The following is a 14,424-nucleotide window of genomic DNA, read 5'->3' on the forward strand; positions in this document are numbered from 1 at the left end:
CTAGATGGCTTTAGCAACTATAAGTTTTTTTGTAGGTGGCAAAATATTCCATCTTGAATCTGTATTTCTCCTTTTGTATTAAAAACCTACCAAAAAATCCCCTCAAATTAATGTTCTTCCAGTTGCATGTGTTACCAAATGCTTCTGTTTTGGAAAATGGTATCTTTTCAATACAAAAACAAGTTTGTGTTTTTTTATAGGATGAAAACTGCATTTCCCCCATCAGCTCTAATGTTTCCATTGTGTAAGAAAGAGATTTATTCTGATATAGTTTAGCCCTGGGCACTATGCCTCCTCCAGCATATTCAGGTTAGTGCAAATGTTCTTTGTGCTGGCTTTAGTTGTAACAGCGTACAGCCTGTGCTGCAGCAGCATACATATTTAAACAGGCTGTTCCTTTACAAGCACATGTTCAAAAGATTTTATCTAATCAAATTTTAAATAGGAAATTACTTGTCTGACTTCACATCAGAAAATGCTCCAGATTGGATTATTAGGACTTCACTACTAAATGGTCAGCAGTGTCGAAGTGTCTGAGTCACCAGTCTTAATTTTGGGATATAAATATCAGATGATGATTTATTACTTGGCAGTTTCAATACTGCAATGGCAAATTCTCTTTAATCTCTTTAATTTGAGATGAACAGCAAACAGTTTTGAAAGCTGAGAATTTCTGAGGTTCTCTGTGCAAATAATGGCTAAGCCTTGGGCATGCACAATGTGGAATTTCACCCGCTTCATCAATTGATTTCAGTGTACCTACTTTCTAGTGATTCAAAGGGTTTTTCATTGCCCATACTGATGTAATCCTGCTTAACTTTTTGCATTAACTGTTAACTGTGGACAACAATTCAATGGTAAATGGGCTAAAACTGGGATTTTGAATGTTTAATGATTTTTACAACTAAACTGAATGAAGTTTGAAAGAGTAGTTATTACCCTTGTATGCTACCTGGATCATCACTGTTTAACATTCATGCTTCATCTGGACTTCAGATGAGAGTTTATGATCTGCACAGTGCCAGAAATCGTACTATCTGCTTGTTCAAAAGTAGATGTTTGCTCATCAGAATATACAGTTATTGCTTTCACCTCTTCCAAAATGCTAATTACGTTTCTTCTAAACAGCACCAGACAAGTGGGTCTCACCCCTTTCTGGGGAATGCTGCTACCCAGGTAGGTCGCTTGTGCATTGTAGGTTTGCTTGTGCAAATCATATCTAGATCAAGAATGTGCATCCTTTCAGAAATAGGAAATACTTAAATCTTGCTGAAACGAAGACTAATTTACAAACTTGACAGAAGTGTTTATTTAGAAGATGAACAAACTCTAATGTGATACAAGATACCTTGAGAGATAAAAAAATTTAAAAAATTCTCTTAATTTCAAAATATCATTTGGTCATATTCAAAGTTTGGTTGGTTCCTTATGGTATTTTATTTCAGAAATAATTCAAATTTCGCTTGACAAACTATTAGACGTTCACAGAAGAACAAGCACAATTGGGGGGTTGAGAGACTGATTAAAGAAGACAGCCTGACGAATGTTAGAAAATCTGTCTAAATCCTAAAAGAGAGGAAGACAAAGACAGAAAACATTTTCTGATTGTAATATTCAGGAACTTGAATTAGGAATAGAGATGTAATTTGGAAAAAGAAAAGCTTCTGATACAACTATACATGAGGGGTAATTAACTGAGGCAAATGGAGGAAACCAGACTAAAACAGTGTTAGAAGAGGTGCTGTAGGATCCTATATCCAGCTGACTTTTCCATCACTGAGAACTATGACAAAGACCCTTAGTCATCCATAATTTAGAGACTTCACCCTGTTTGCACAGATTCATGCTCCACGCTCCAGCATGTCATGTAGAAACAAACAGGTTTCTAACTTCACTGTTCCGCAAGTTACATCCAGTTCCTGGGTTTGGGGCTAGCAGATGGCATTATAGCCTCCTTGAATCTGCACAACACCCTAAAATGCCTCTGAAAGGTGTCAACTGTCTTGTCCATCCTGGAAAGTGTTAAATTTCAGGGAAATATTACTTAACTGCTTTCAGGATCAAAGGACAGTAATAAACACTCTTAAAATCTGGTAGACAGGAGACACTGTGAGATAAATCAGATGCAAAATCACCTGCTGAGGAATAATGTGCCTAATCTTTGAACTCTTTTCAAGGGAGGTATTTAGCTACGTGCAAGATCATCAGCTGGTTTAAGTTATTATAAGTACCTTGATCTCAAGGCAGCCAAATCTAGCCCTATAAATTCATGATCCTGTTGATATGTCACATACTTCAGCCTGAAGTTCTGTTCTTCTTGTAGTAAATCCAGTATAAAGTACAGAGTGTTTGTACTGTGCTCTCTGTTACTGTAAAACTAAACTGTGCTTTCTTTCAGGGTATTGTTTTGATCCTAAATTTCTCAGCTGAGACATTCTGATGGCATATCTGTTGCTTCAGGCACAACAGCACTCTTCTAAGGAATATTATTATACCTTAAAATGGACAATCAAGGAATAGAAAACCTCAAAATGCATACCTGGTATACTCAAGGCATTTTCTTCCTAAAAGCAGAGACAGAACACCTCCAAGAAACACTGGTTCAAGAGAGGGAGGGAGGGAAAACAAACCAAAGCAATTATTTTCCTCCTTTCCTATTTTAAAAGAACAGTGACCGCTTAGGCTTTCCTCATGAATCATAAAACAAGGGAAGGTGGCAGCAGGGAGCAACAGAAACTGTATTTTCATTTGTCAGTGACTTTTGGTTTTATTTCCACTGCCAAACAGCTGCGCTATCTGCCTTTCACACGTTGTATGCCATGAGAGATGACAGAGGGTTTCTTAAAGCCTTTAAGGTTGCAGTAATTCATAACCTTACCTTAATTAACCAGGAATAATTTACCTTTGGAATAAACAAGGTCCTAGGTTTGCTTTTACTATCTTCCTTCCTTGGAGAAATGTGTTTTTTTTCCTCCAGATATCACCATGTGCAAACACGTTGTTTCTTACAGCTAGAGCTCTGGATGTTACTAAAACCCTAAAACAAAGTAGCACGGCAAATGCTTCAAACCAGTGTGGGGTTTAAATGGCACAGCTATTCACTGTATTTAATTCCTCATTCTCCTTCTGCTTTCACTGGTGAGCAGGGAAGGGCTCAAGAGGAGGAGGAAAGGTACGCAGAAGTGCCGCGTGGCACAGCGCAGCACGTGGAGGGGGCACTAACATCACTGTCACTTAGCTGTGACCAGGGAAGTGTTCCCTTGTGTGGCATGAAGACTAACTCACAGGTGAACGTTTTCCTTAGGCTTGCAGGATTGTTTTGATAACTTATAGCATAATGGCATTAGCATTTTAAACTGAGCTTCCATTAAGTTATACGAGTTATCTATTTTGAAGTAATTTGAAGGACCTTTCATTGTTAACTCCTCTTAATTAATTTTGGCTTTATGGTGTTTTGGGGGCAAATTGCCTTAGCCTTCTCATTTATCCTATCACTACTTGGCATGACCGAGATATTACAGCTCCTAAGTGAATTTCTTGTCAGAAGGATCTAAATCACACAGCTCATGAGAGTTACTTGAGGAGGATCGGTTTTACTCTCCATTTAGCTTGGCCTCTAAACTCTGGGTGCCAGCCTGATGCTTGCAAATGACTTTCACAGAAGTAGGCATTATGAGTGTGGGGTCAAAGTATCTACCTGCAGACTGCTCTTAGCCTGAAGCAAGAATATGTTCTGCTTCATGTGTTTAGTAAGGCAGTTTTTCTTGGAAGCTTGTCTTTCTCATAGTTTTAGCCATCACATACCAAGTTGCCTCTTTTCATTCATGCTCTTTGTGGTCTGACTATGTTGTTCCTGTTGCAGGCCACTCAGTTGTGATATTTTTGTTTAAAAAAAGTCCATTTTATTGAAAAATGTGAGAAATGCTAGTGATTGGGAATTCATTGGAAAATCAGATCAGTGAGTTTTCAGTTTAAGGCTGTTTTCAAAACACATCTCAGAAATATACGTACATATCAAGTTGCTCCTGTGGAAAGTAACTAGATAAAATATCGCTGACAAAGTTAGTAAAAATTGCTCTGCTGTAATAAGCGCATTCAAAGGACACAGATTACTGGTAATATTTTTAATAGAAAGTTCGTAAAAGCATGTTACCCTTCAGTGATCTACAATGCAGTCTCTGATGACTGCTTATACAGAACTACTGCAAACAGTTAAGCCCCAAATGTCTTTATATTGATCTCTCCAATGTTTAATTTCCCCTTATGGAACAGCGCATTGGAAGGCTTTATACCCTAATCAACTAAAATTTTTTTACCTTTTAATTTTTTCTTAATGGTGCTAAAATGATCAAAAATGTGTTGTAATTTACATTTCTCTGGTGAAATAGTAAAATTATATTTCCCCAATTACCTTTTTACCTCTTTGAAGGTACCAAAGATAGTACCAAACTTGTGCAGAGAGTCACAGAGCTGGCACTCAGTCTGTTATTCCTTTAGCTAATGTTCTGATTAGCATTAGGAGAAGTTCTACAGGGGAGATGTTTATCTGGTCATGCAGAAAGTCATTTACACAACTTGGCAAAAACTCCTGTCCTGTATGGATCCAAGCAGGAGAGCTGGTGGTATTGGGAAGTCTCTCACCTCAGGTCTAGGAGAGAAAATCTGAAGGAACTGAAATCCCTTTCCTTTACACCTCCAACTGTCATATAAATGCTGAGGTTGAGGAAGGATTAGGAATGATTATACTCTTCTTCTCATATGCATTTCAGTTTAAATTATACTGTGTAATGAAGGACACTAAAATGACACATAATACCTTATCCCTGTGTCGGTAGATTATAAAATAGATTTAATCAGGGACAGAGAGGTGGGGAAACTCTTTCTTTTCCTCTCTCCCAAAAAATCTTTCTCTCCCCGCCCCCCACCCCATGCTCTCTCTTCGTATCCCCTTCTCAGAAGCCCCCTCTCAGTCATCTTATGAGCCCATTTGCACAGAACACAGGCTGCAGAAAATGTCACTGGCCTCCAAATAAATGCTTAACAAAGTGTTCTCATGAGATAACAGTGTGACAACACCACGAGTCCAAAGTAACTCTTCTCAGGATCAGATCCTATCAAGTTCAGTTAGCATTAATCAAAATCTGTACTTTTCACCCTTATTATTGAGGTTTCTTTGGTTTTCTTTGCTCCCATGTCTCTTCCAAAACCGTACCTCTACAACAGAAGCCAAAGCCAGAAATTTACAGCTGTGGAACTACCACCCACTTCTCCCCACACGTGCTGAAGGCCTTCTGTCATGGTTTGCTTATGACTTTCCTCAATGCCTGTTGACAGAGGCTCATCTCTATTTACCACCCCAAATGACAAATATAAAGCTTTGAAAGCACTGAGTTTTCTTAAAAATCAACCTTCTATAAGGGCTTAAATTGTTACTATGCTGTTTTGTGGATAGAATGAGGCATTTACACTAAGGGCAACAAAGGAATTTATAGGCTCTCTAAAAATAGAGCTGGAGATAAAATGTCTTGTGCAACAAAGGATGTAGAAAAATGGCTATGCAAGGCAGTGGGATGAGAATGAGGCATGATGGAGAGGCTTCTCTAGGCAGGAAGATGGAAGGCACTGAAAATGCAGTATTTCTGCAAGCTAAAGTCATCTGTGAGGAAAGTGAAGATGTGTGGCGATGAGAAGTTGATGAGCGTGGCTGACTGCCAACAGTTATTATGATCTCAGAATATTGATGTTTTGTACTAATAATTACAAAATCAGCAGCTGTACAATTACATATTTTGATAAATACAAGTGTAAGTGCATCCTGTAACATGGTGAATGGAAATGAAGTATGATTAAAATAACAGCTCATACAGTAATATTGATGCCTAGAAAAGATAGACAAGCCAGGAGAATGATAACATAATAAAGGATAAAAGAATCTTGATATTCAAAAAGAAAAAACTGATAATGAAAACATTCATGAGCAGGGAGAAAAATACATTAACTTTCCATAGCTGTTGAGAGCAGATACAGATCAGACAGACAACATTAAGAAAAAATAAAATTTACTTGTCTGCACTTATAAAGGCACTCTGGGGCAAAAAAAAAAAATCCTTCTCATATGCCCTGAAGAAGAAATCTACAACCAGGATAATCTCTTCTGATACTCTGTCTAGAGCAGAAAGAGGCACTGAAGCTGTGGAGTGTCTAAACAGCCAAGAAGAAAGCCAAGGGTTCGAATTATGTCATCTGAATGTGCTAACAAAGTAAATGTGTTATAGGTTCCCACTCAGGCACTGAAATATGACAATAAGGAGGATATTCGACTGAGAGAGATGTCTGAAATCAGAAAGTTCTTATTAAACGGAGGGAGCTTCATGAAAGAATTAGGAAGAAAACTGTTATTGGGATTAGATAAGCATTTGGCAAAAATCACAGTAATAAAGCACATTTGACACATAGTCATGTTCAAAGTCTGGCTGGGATGTCACAGGATGTGTTTGTTTATTGAATGCCTGCACTGACAGACATGATTTTAAAGTATTGTTTAAAATCTGCTGTGCCTAAGGGTCAGCACTGGTCAGGCACTTCTTGTTATTCCATGGAAACCCACTGCTTTTGGGATGGGGACAAAGCAGAAGCCCATCTCTGTGTGGAACAGACAGCCAGCCAGGGGAAAGGTAAAATCCATGTCTCTTGTTTCCCAACAATCTAAAGTTTCAAGGCATGTCAGAAGGAGTGGGATTAATAGATGCACCATCTGAGGGCTGAGTTTTTTGACCCATATATAGATTATACCCACAGATGGGTGAATCTGGTGCAAAAACTGCAGTTCATGTACACGAGACATTTTGGCTTTGTCTATTCTGTTCAGTGGAGGAAGGCCCAAGAGTAGGCTTTAGCCTACTAAAATATATGTTTTCCTTAACCTGTGCTTTTGTCTGCCTTGCCAGCAAGAAGGCAGCTGTAGTCCAGCACTAGCTACATTCTCTATGACTTTGCACAATATTGTATCAAGCTCCTCTAGAAAGAAGCTTGGATTAATTTCTGTCTTTCACTGGCTATGCAAAACATACAGCTTCATACGTGATACATGTACAGTGATACATGCTAGCGAGCAAGCCCAGGAATACCTGTGTCCTTCCCATCCACAGACAGGCGTGCATACGGACCCATGCCAAGAGGTAGTGTCAGCATAAGCTTTCTCCAATGTAATGTTCCACAACTTCCACAAAGCCTAGAGCTCTATATAGGTGACTTTGGGCTTGCACTAAATTCAGGTCCCTGCCTGTGGTCTAAATGTTTCCTCTAAACTTTATTTAACGGCTAATCACCTGATGATTTCCCTGAATGGAGATCTAACACTGGTTGTCACTGCTTGGGTGCAGCCTCATCACAACATACAGCTGTGCAGCACAGCTAGGAATGGGCAATCCCCTGCACTAACTTCCTTCCCACGTTTCACTGAACAGACTGAAACATTTTTCCTTTTCTCTGAACAGAGGAGAGGCAGGACACAATGTGAATCTGTTGCTGTTCTGTCTTTTCATGAATGGCAGGATGCTAATCCCTCTCCTAGCAAATATTCCTGTGGCTTGATCCTGCAAGGCACTGAGCAATCCCTGCTCTTCTCCACACCAGCACCACCTTCCTTCATGATCCAGTAAGGGTTTAAGAATAAGTCCACACTCACTCAGTGATCGAAGTTCATGTAAGACTATGCTTACGTGATCATGCAGTGCTAAGCAAGGTTCAAACCAAGATGCTGCTTTGCACTTCTGCCTAGAAACCTGCAGGACTGAAGCAGTGCAAATTACAAAGCAACTTCCCCATCCGTGCTCAAGATTTATATGGCTTGCTTTCCTCTTCTTAAATCTCTCCTAACAAAGCTTTGTTCAAAGATGATTAACAGATGTTGTCATTAAACAGTTGGTACTTGCCAACAAATAACACATGGGTCTGCTTGAGAAACAGTGCTGTTTCCACAGCTTTCCCCAAGAAGAGATACTTGTGGTAATTGGTAAGGCCTGTGAGAATATGACATTTTAAAGTATCTTCTACCATACATAATTTCCTAAGAGAACGCTGGTTTCCTGAGAATTTGTTTATATTGGTCGTACAAAATAATTTGGATAAACACACACGATACAGAATAGACAATTAAGCCCATTATGATTAAAGGAATAAGCGGTGATCTTTTTAGATAACAATGAATTTGGTGAGCAAAGACTTATTTGTAACAAAAGTGAACAAAAAACCAGCACTAAATAATAGATATCCACATATCTTAATTGAAGACATAAAATAAAATGATTAACTGATATGCAGAAATGGTTCTCAAAGGCTAGAAGGTGACCAACAAAAGGACCGGATTTTACTATCGATTGCAAGATAAGCTGACATATACAGACAGCAATCCCCAACCAAAGAAAAATTGGGGAAAAGGATATGTACAATGGACCTGGCTGGAATATACAAGCACAGAACCACTTCTGTGTTTACCTACCCGGTACACACTGAAATCTAAAATCTAGGAGCCAGGCCTTCTGTTCGCAATTTGGAAAAGCAAACTGGGGAGATGGCAATGTACCCTGTGTCCAGGGGGATCTTTTAATAGTTATGACCAGAAATGTTTTGAAGATGGTAACCTAGATATTGATGAAACTCCTGGCAATTTATTGTTAATGAAAAGGTAACTTCTTTTTTCTGGGAGGTGGAAAGGAATGAGCATTCAGTAGGTTTTCAGAAACTATTTAAAAGCAATCTGAGTCTTTTTCAATGCTCAAAGCAGGTCTCTCAACACATAAATTGTAAATATCATTTTCATATAGGTTTCAAATAAATGACAGATGTAGCACATTTTTACTGCATTTTAAATTCAGCATTTTAGAGGTTGACACTGAAATCCTTTCTTTTCTTTTCTCTTTTCCATGGACCTGTTGTTAAAAGCATGACTGCTCTGCCAAAAAGTCCATGTTTTGAAAGGCTTTTATTCCTTTTTTATTCCTTTTGTTCTACTGTATGACTGCACACTACAAAATGCACTGATGAGATCGGTGGCGTTTTATAGCTATCATTTATGTCTCATCCAAACCTGCCGTAGTCAGTAAGAATATTCCCACTGACTTTACTAAGCTTCAAATCAGGGTTTTATTTGGGATTTCGCTTTAGCTTCAATTCATGTCTCAATTCACTGTGTACTTCAAGCAAGCAAGGAATAGTCAATGTTGTCATGTTCCACTTCAACAAAACAATGGTCAGATGTACTTGACAGGTTTTAAGTTTAGGAAATACAACAAGTTCACAGGCTGTACAATTAGAAACCCCTTCTTACAGACATGCAGCAAAAGGAAATTCAACTAATCTGACATTTGTTTATTTCTTTAACATTCTATTAAAGCAAAGAAGCTCTATAATGAGATTACTCCATTTTACCTCTTAATTGTATCCAGATATGCAAAACAGATTTAGTGCTAGTGGCTTGTGTACAGTACAATATTTTAAAGCTAATTATGAAACAGCATTACTATTGTCACACAATGAAATACTTATTTTTACTGTTATGAATCAAGGCCATTTTCTAAAATTAAGTGTAATTACCTTTTTGACTGGATATAAACCCTACTAAATTCTGAAACAGCTAGTTATATAAATATAATTCTTTTAAATCCAGGATGATATCAGCATAAAATATTTTAATTAAATAGATTGCAAAAAAAAGGGAAAAAAGTAGCATTAAGTAGTTTTCCATTATTAAAGCCAGCTGTAAGTGAAGTCTTGAAAGTATTCAAGTTTTGATTTTTGAACACCTGAAATCTGCCATTGTTCATGTCAGCATGCATACACATCCTCCCAAAACAGTGTATTAATAGTTTAATTGTTCATTGAAGAGTAGTTAGCACCTGGCTTTTGTTTGTCTTATTCCATATAGAGAGGAAAGCATATTAAAGTATTTACCCTCACAAATCCCCAGGGCCCAAAAGATCTAGCAGTCTTTTCTTTGCTTATGTATATAATACAATAAACAATAAAAAAGTTAAGCAAATAGTTTTAAAATAACATTGTATCAAAGTTCTTCTGTTCAAAAACATTGGTAAGTAGATGGTGAAAATCTTTACTTGATCTGTTAGTTGCAATTATTTAGTAATTTTTAAAAATGCTGTCCCTATGTTATAATACCTCATGTATCTTGATCATACAGCTTGTCAACACAAATTAGATTTCAGGTATTTATAACCTGGTACTGCAAACTAAATCTAACATTTTGCACACATTTTGAAATATATGTTTAAGCTCAGTTTTCCTGAACAAATATTCATAATAGGAACAACTGAAGTCTTGACTACAGACTAATCACAGCTTGTTTGCAAGTCTTACTTGAATATGGGATATCTTTTCCCACTCTCCACTTAGTGGAAAAGGGACAACGAAGAGGCACTTGTTTATTTCAGCTGAATGAAGCAGCAGTTTAAAACTTACCTGAGTTCCAGCCATCTTAATAAGCATTATTTTTCAACACTACTATACCTGTATTTCATATACTTGCACATCCAAATCAAATTATATTCACACACACTATGGTAAGTAAAACAGTTACATTTTGATGAGCTGAAATGAATCAGAACTTCCAGAAAAGATAAACCAATAATATCAAGTATTTAGAAGGAAACATCTTATTCCTTATTGACTTACGATAGTAAGGACTTAACTACATACTAAATTGCCAGTATTTTGGTGGAAGTTAAGTTAGATTCTGATGCTGATTCTACATTTGATGACTTATTATCCGAGTAATTTCATGGATAAATATTGCAGAATGCATATCTGAAACTATCAAGAAATTATATTTAACCAGCAGCTCACCACTAAAAAAAAAATACTTCATGTGTTTTTTCAAGAATATATACTCTCAGAAGCCAACTCTGTTTGGATCACCCTTCAATATCATTATGCAACCAATAAATATTTATGTTAACACTTAGCACAGTCTGTAAGGACATTAATTTTCTATTTATTTGAAGAGCCCACATTATCTAGGAAGGCTCTTCCAGTATTTCTGTGATCTCGATTTCATTGCAGATATTATTCACTCTAAATTTAAGTCTTTTATCTGCACGTCAAGTGTTAAATTATATTGGGTTACTGTCTGTATCATTCTATTTTTACCGCAGCTCTTCACAGATTAAGATTCGAATCCTTTGAATTTAGTAGGATTTTGACGGTAATTCAAGCAGTGCAAGTCTTAGCTCTGTCCACCGAATTCTGACACTTATGAATTTCTAAGTTCTGTATGTGCCTATAGAAACTGTATTTACCTGCTGTGTGAATCCTGTCACCGGATCCTTGACAGCCATCCTCATCATCACAATCCCCACTTGACTCCATCTCTTCACTTCTTCCACCCCCACTGCCAGCATCTCGGGAAGCCCATCTTTCCAGTTTTAATTTTGCCTTCTCAGCATCCAGCTAAAATAGAAGAAGCAAAAAGCCAACAACAGTCAGAATACTTACACAGTTCCTACCTCTGGTGACCAAGCTGGGTTTATAAAGCAACAAGCACTTTCTTATTCACTTTCAAGAACTGGTCCTCAAGTTGGAGGTTTTTTCTGGCAGTGACCTCCAAATATTTTGGAATAACAGACTATACCATCAAATTTTCTCCACCGCAGATGACCAGGGACACTTATCATCAAACTTTTAATTGAAAACACCACATCTACCAGTATCATCACAGGGAGCTCTGCTCCTGCAGCTTTTCCTCTTGCAAACCTCAGTTTGGAGATCACTGGTTAATGATGGTACAATCTGCCAGCTGTCTGAGTACTTACTTTACAACTGAAGACCACAACATACTTCTCAACCCTTTGAGGAGTTGAGGGTATTTGCTACTTTTCATTATGGGCTTGGTCACTTGGAAACCTTGGTCCCTGGATATGATTTTTAAGATGGTGTCATTTAAGATGCTTGTACCAACTGCAAGTTGTTCATTAAATTTCATTTGAAATATATTTCTTGGACTAAGTATAGAATAAGAAAGCCTTTTCTAAAATAAACCTAAATGTGTCATACTAGGTCACACTTGCTATCACAATATATTTACTCCCTAAACTCATCTTTTTGACCTTTAGATAAGTCTTTCTCCTTCTGTCACCATGAGCAGTTGCCTACTATTAGTGCTGTGGGAATAAATGATTTTTCAGTTCACTGGTAGTTCCAAAAAATGAAAAATACTGTTTCATTTTCAGTGAATCTAAACCCAGCCTATCCAGGGAACAAGAAGAGCAGCACTATTTGGGAAGAAATGAAGTAACTGGCTTAGACTAATACGTTTTGTTATAAGGCATTCGTCAAGGAAGGATGATTGAGGAGAAGCTTGAACCTGTCCCCCACACCTGAGAGGAGCACCTACTCGCTAAGCTACATGGCACGTATCCTGTTGGAGCTGTGCCATTTTTGTACAACATTTCAGAACTAAGGTGCTCCACGTTCCTTGGTGGCCACCCTCCTCAACAGCTTGCATTTGTTGCTGCTAGTGCAAAGGACACTTCAGGGTATTAGAGAAGGTGGGAGAGCTTCTGCAGAGAAAAGCCCCAACAGCTCAGCTTCCCCTACAGCCCAGTGACAGTGAAATACCCTGACTCAGAGTGGATTTTTTCACAACCTCGCTAAGTTGCCCTGGTTACTATCGAGTTTCCATTCCCCCATACCTATCACCCCCATTTTGTGAGTGACTACCAATTTCTTTTCTGAATCTTGTTGGAAAATTACATTGGGGGTGTTGGTTTTGGTTTTAGGGATGGAAAGAGCCATTCCAGTATTTCTGATCACTTCTTTCATGTAGCTGAAACTCAACCTACAACGCATATGAACATTGTTTTGAAAGGCAGCACCTTGTTTGTCTCCTTTTCAGAGTTACGAAAACCTTGTTCATGTTAGCTTTGCTTGCATGGTATGACAAGGTACAATCAGGACCTATTCCAGTTATGTGGAAATATTTTAACCAAATGGAAAGACTTTGCAATGCTTCTCAAAGTTGGGCAGATTCTGGATCTATCCAATACCCTTCATCACAAGTATCTTCCCCCCAAAGTATTGCAGATCCATTTCAGGCTTTGTGATCTGCTTTATTCCAGAGGACTGTGGTTATTCTTGGTAATGAGCAAAATGTATTTTGAAATGTAGCTACTTTGAAGATTCAAACACATTTCACACTAAAAAGGAGGTGGGCTGGGAGCTGGGGGAGGAACTGGAGAAGAGGCCTAATACAACTGTATTAACTGGGTTGAAAGGATGATGATGGATGCCACAATTTGTCTGTAGTGGGAAGCTTTGTGTGATAGTCTCCTTCTTCTTCAGATACTGTGAGCTGCCATCCTCCACTCCGGGGCTGACAAATGCTTGGATCAGTGCAGCAGAGATCCTGTTCTACGGAACAACAGATGCCAACTTCTATATGGCAGAACTCAGGAAATTTTTCACCCTTTCACTGAAAAGATCTGTTTGCTCATTCTGAAGACACAAATAACTTCACACTGCAGTGGGAAGATCAGTAAGTGGGAAGAGAGGGTATGGACTCTAGTGGGGAAGCGCATTAAACACTCTCTAATTGTTACTGCATGACTTTTTTGTAAACAAGTTGCTTAATATTGAGCCTCATTATTCACAGGCGTAAAGACTGATGTCATAGCAATACAAAACAACATTTTGTTAAACAATTGGAAAAAATTGCCTATGAGGGGTTAAGATAAGTCAGTTCTTTCACAGATTTATTGTGTCCTGACCATATTAGAGAAGACTCATTCATTCTTAGTTATAATCTTTCAGAATGAAAAGAAATGGCTAAGTGGTGAACAGAATGGACGCAAAATTTAATAAAGGTTTTTAATGATTGTTTGCCAGTCAAGGCAGAAATGTTTACTGCCTGTTAAGGTACTCCTTCTTTTCAAAAATTTTATTTCATTCAGTGCCCATGGCTCAATCCTGACCTCTGCTCAAAACAAGTAAATACTTGAACCAAGGTTGGAAGAGACTTCTAAGATCATCGAGTCCAACCGTCAACCCAACACCACCATGCCCACTAAACCATGTTCCTAAGCGCCTCATCTACACGTCTTTTCAATACCTCCAGGGATGGTGACTCAACGACTTCCCTGGGCAGCCTGTTCCAATGTTTAACCACTCTTTCAGCAAAGACATTTTTCCTCACGTCCAATCTAAACCTCCCCTGGCACAACTTGAGGCCGTTTCCTCTCGTCCTATCGCTACCTACTTGGGAGAAGAGACCGACACCCACCTCGCTACAGCCTCCTTTCAGGTAGTTGTAGAAGAGCGATGAGGTCTCCCCTCAGCCTCCTCTTCTCCAGGCTAAACAACCCCAGTTCCCTCAGCCGCTCCTCATAAGACTTGTTCTCCAGACCCCTCACCAGCCTC

At 38.4% G+C, this 14,424-nt stretch overlaps 1 protein-coding gene across 2 annotated transcripts in view; it reads right to left on the minus strand.

Annotated features, from left to right (window-relative positions):
- The window catches only part of LOC103926019 (glypican-5-like), a 405,545-nt gene that overhangs the window by 88,853 nt on the left and 302,268 nt on the right, over window positions 1–14,424 (minus strand). For both annotated transcript variants that reach the window (XM_009334827.1, XM_009334826.1), the window contains one exon: window positions 11,310–11,460. In XM_009334827.1, coding sequence (XP_009333102.1) covers window positions 11,310–11,460 — 151 coding nt within the window. The remainder of the gene's footprint in view (window positions 1–11,309; window positions 11,461–14,424) is intronic.

This window comes from Pygoscelis adeliae, unplaced genomic scaffold, assembly GCF_000699105.1.
Source record: "Pygoscelis adeliae isolate BGI_AS28 unplaced genomic scaffold, ASM69910v1 Scaffold552, whole genome shotgun sequence".
NCBI classification, from domain to species: domain Eukaryota; kingdom Metazoa; phylum Chordata; class Aves; order Sphenisciformes; family Spheniscidae; genus Pygoscelis; species Pygoscelis adeliae.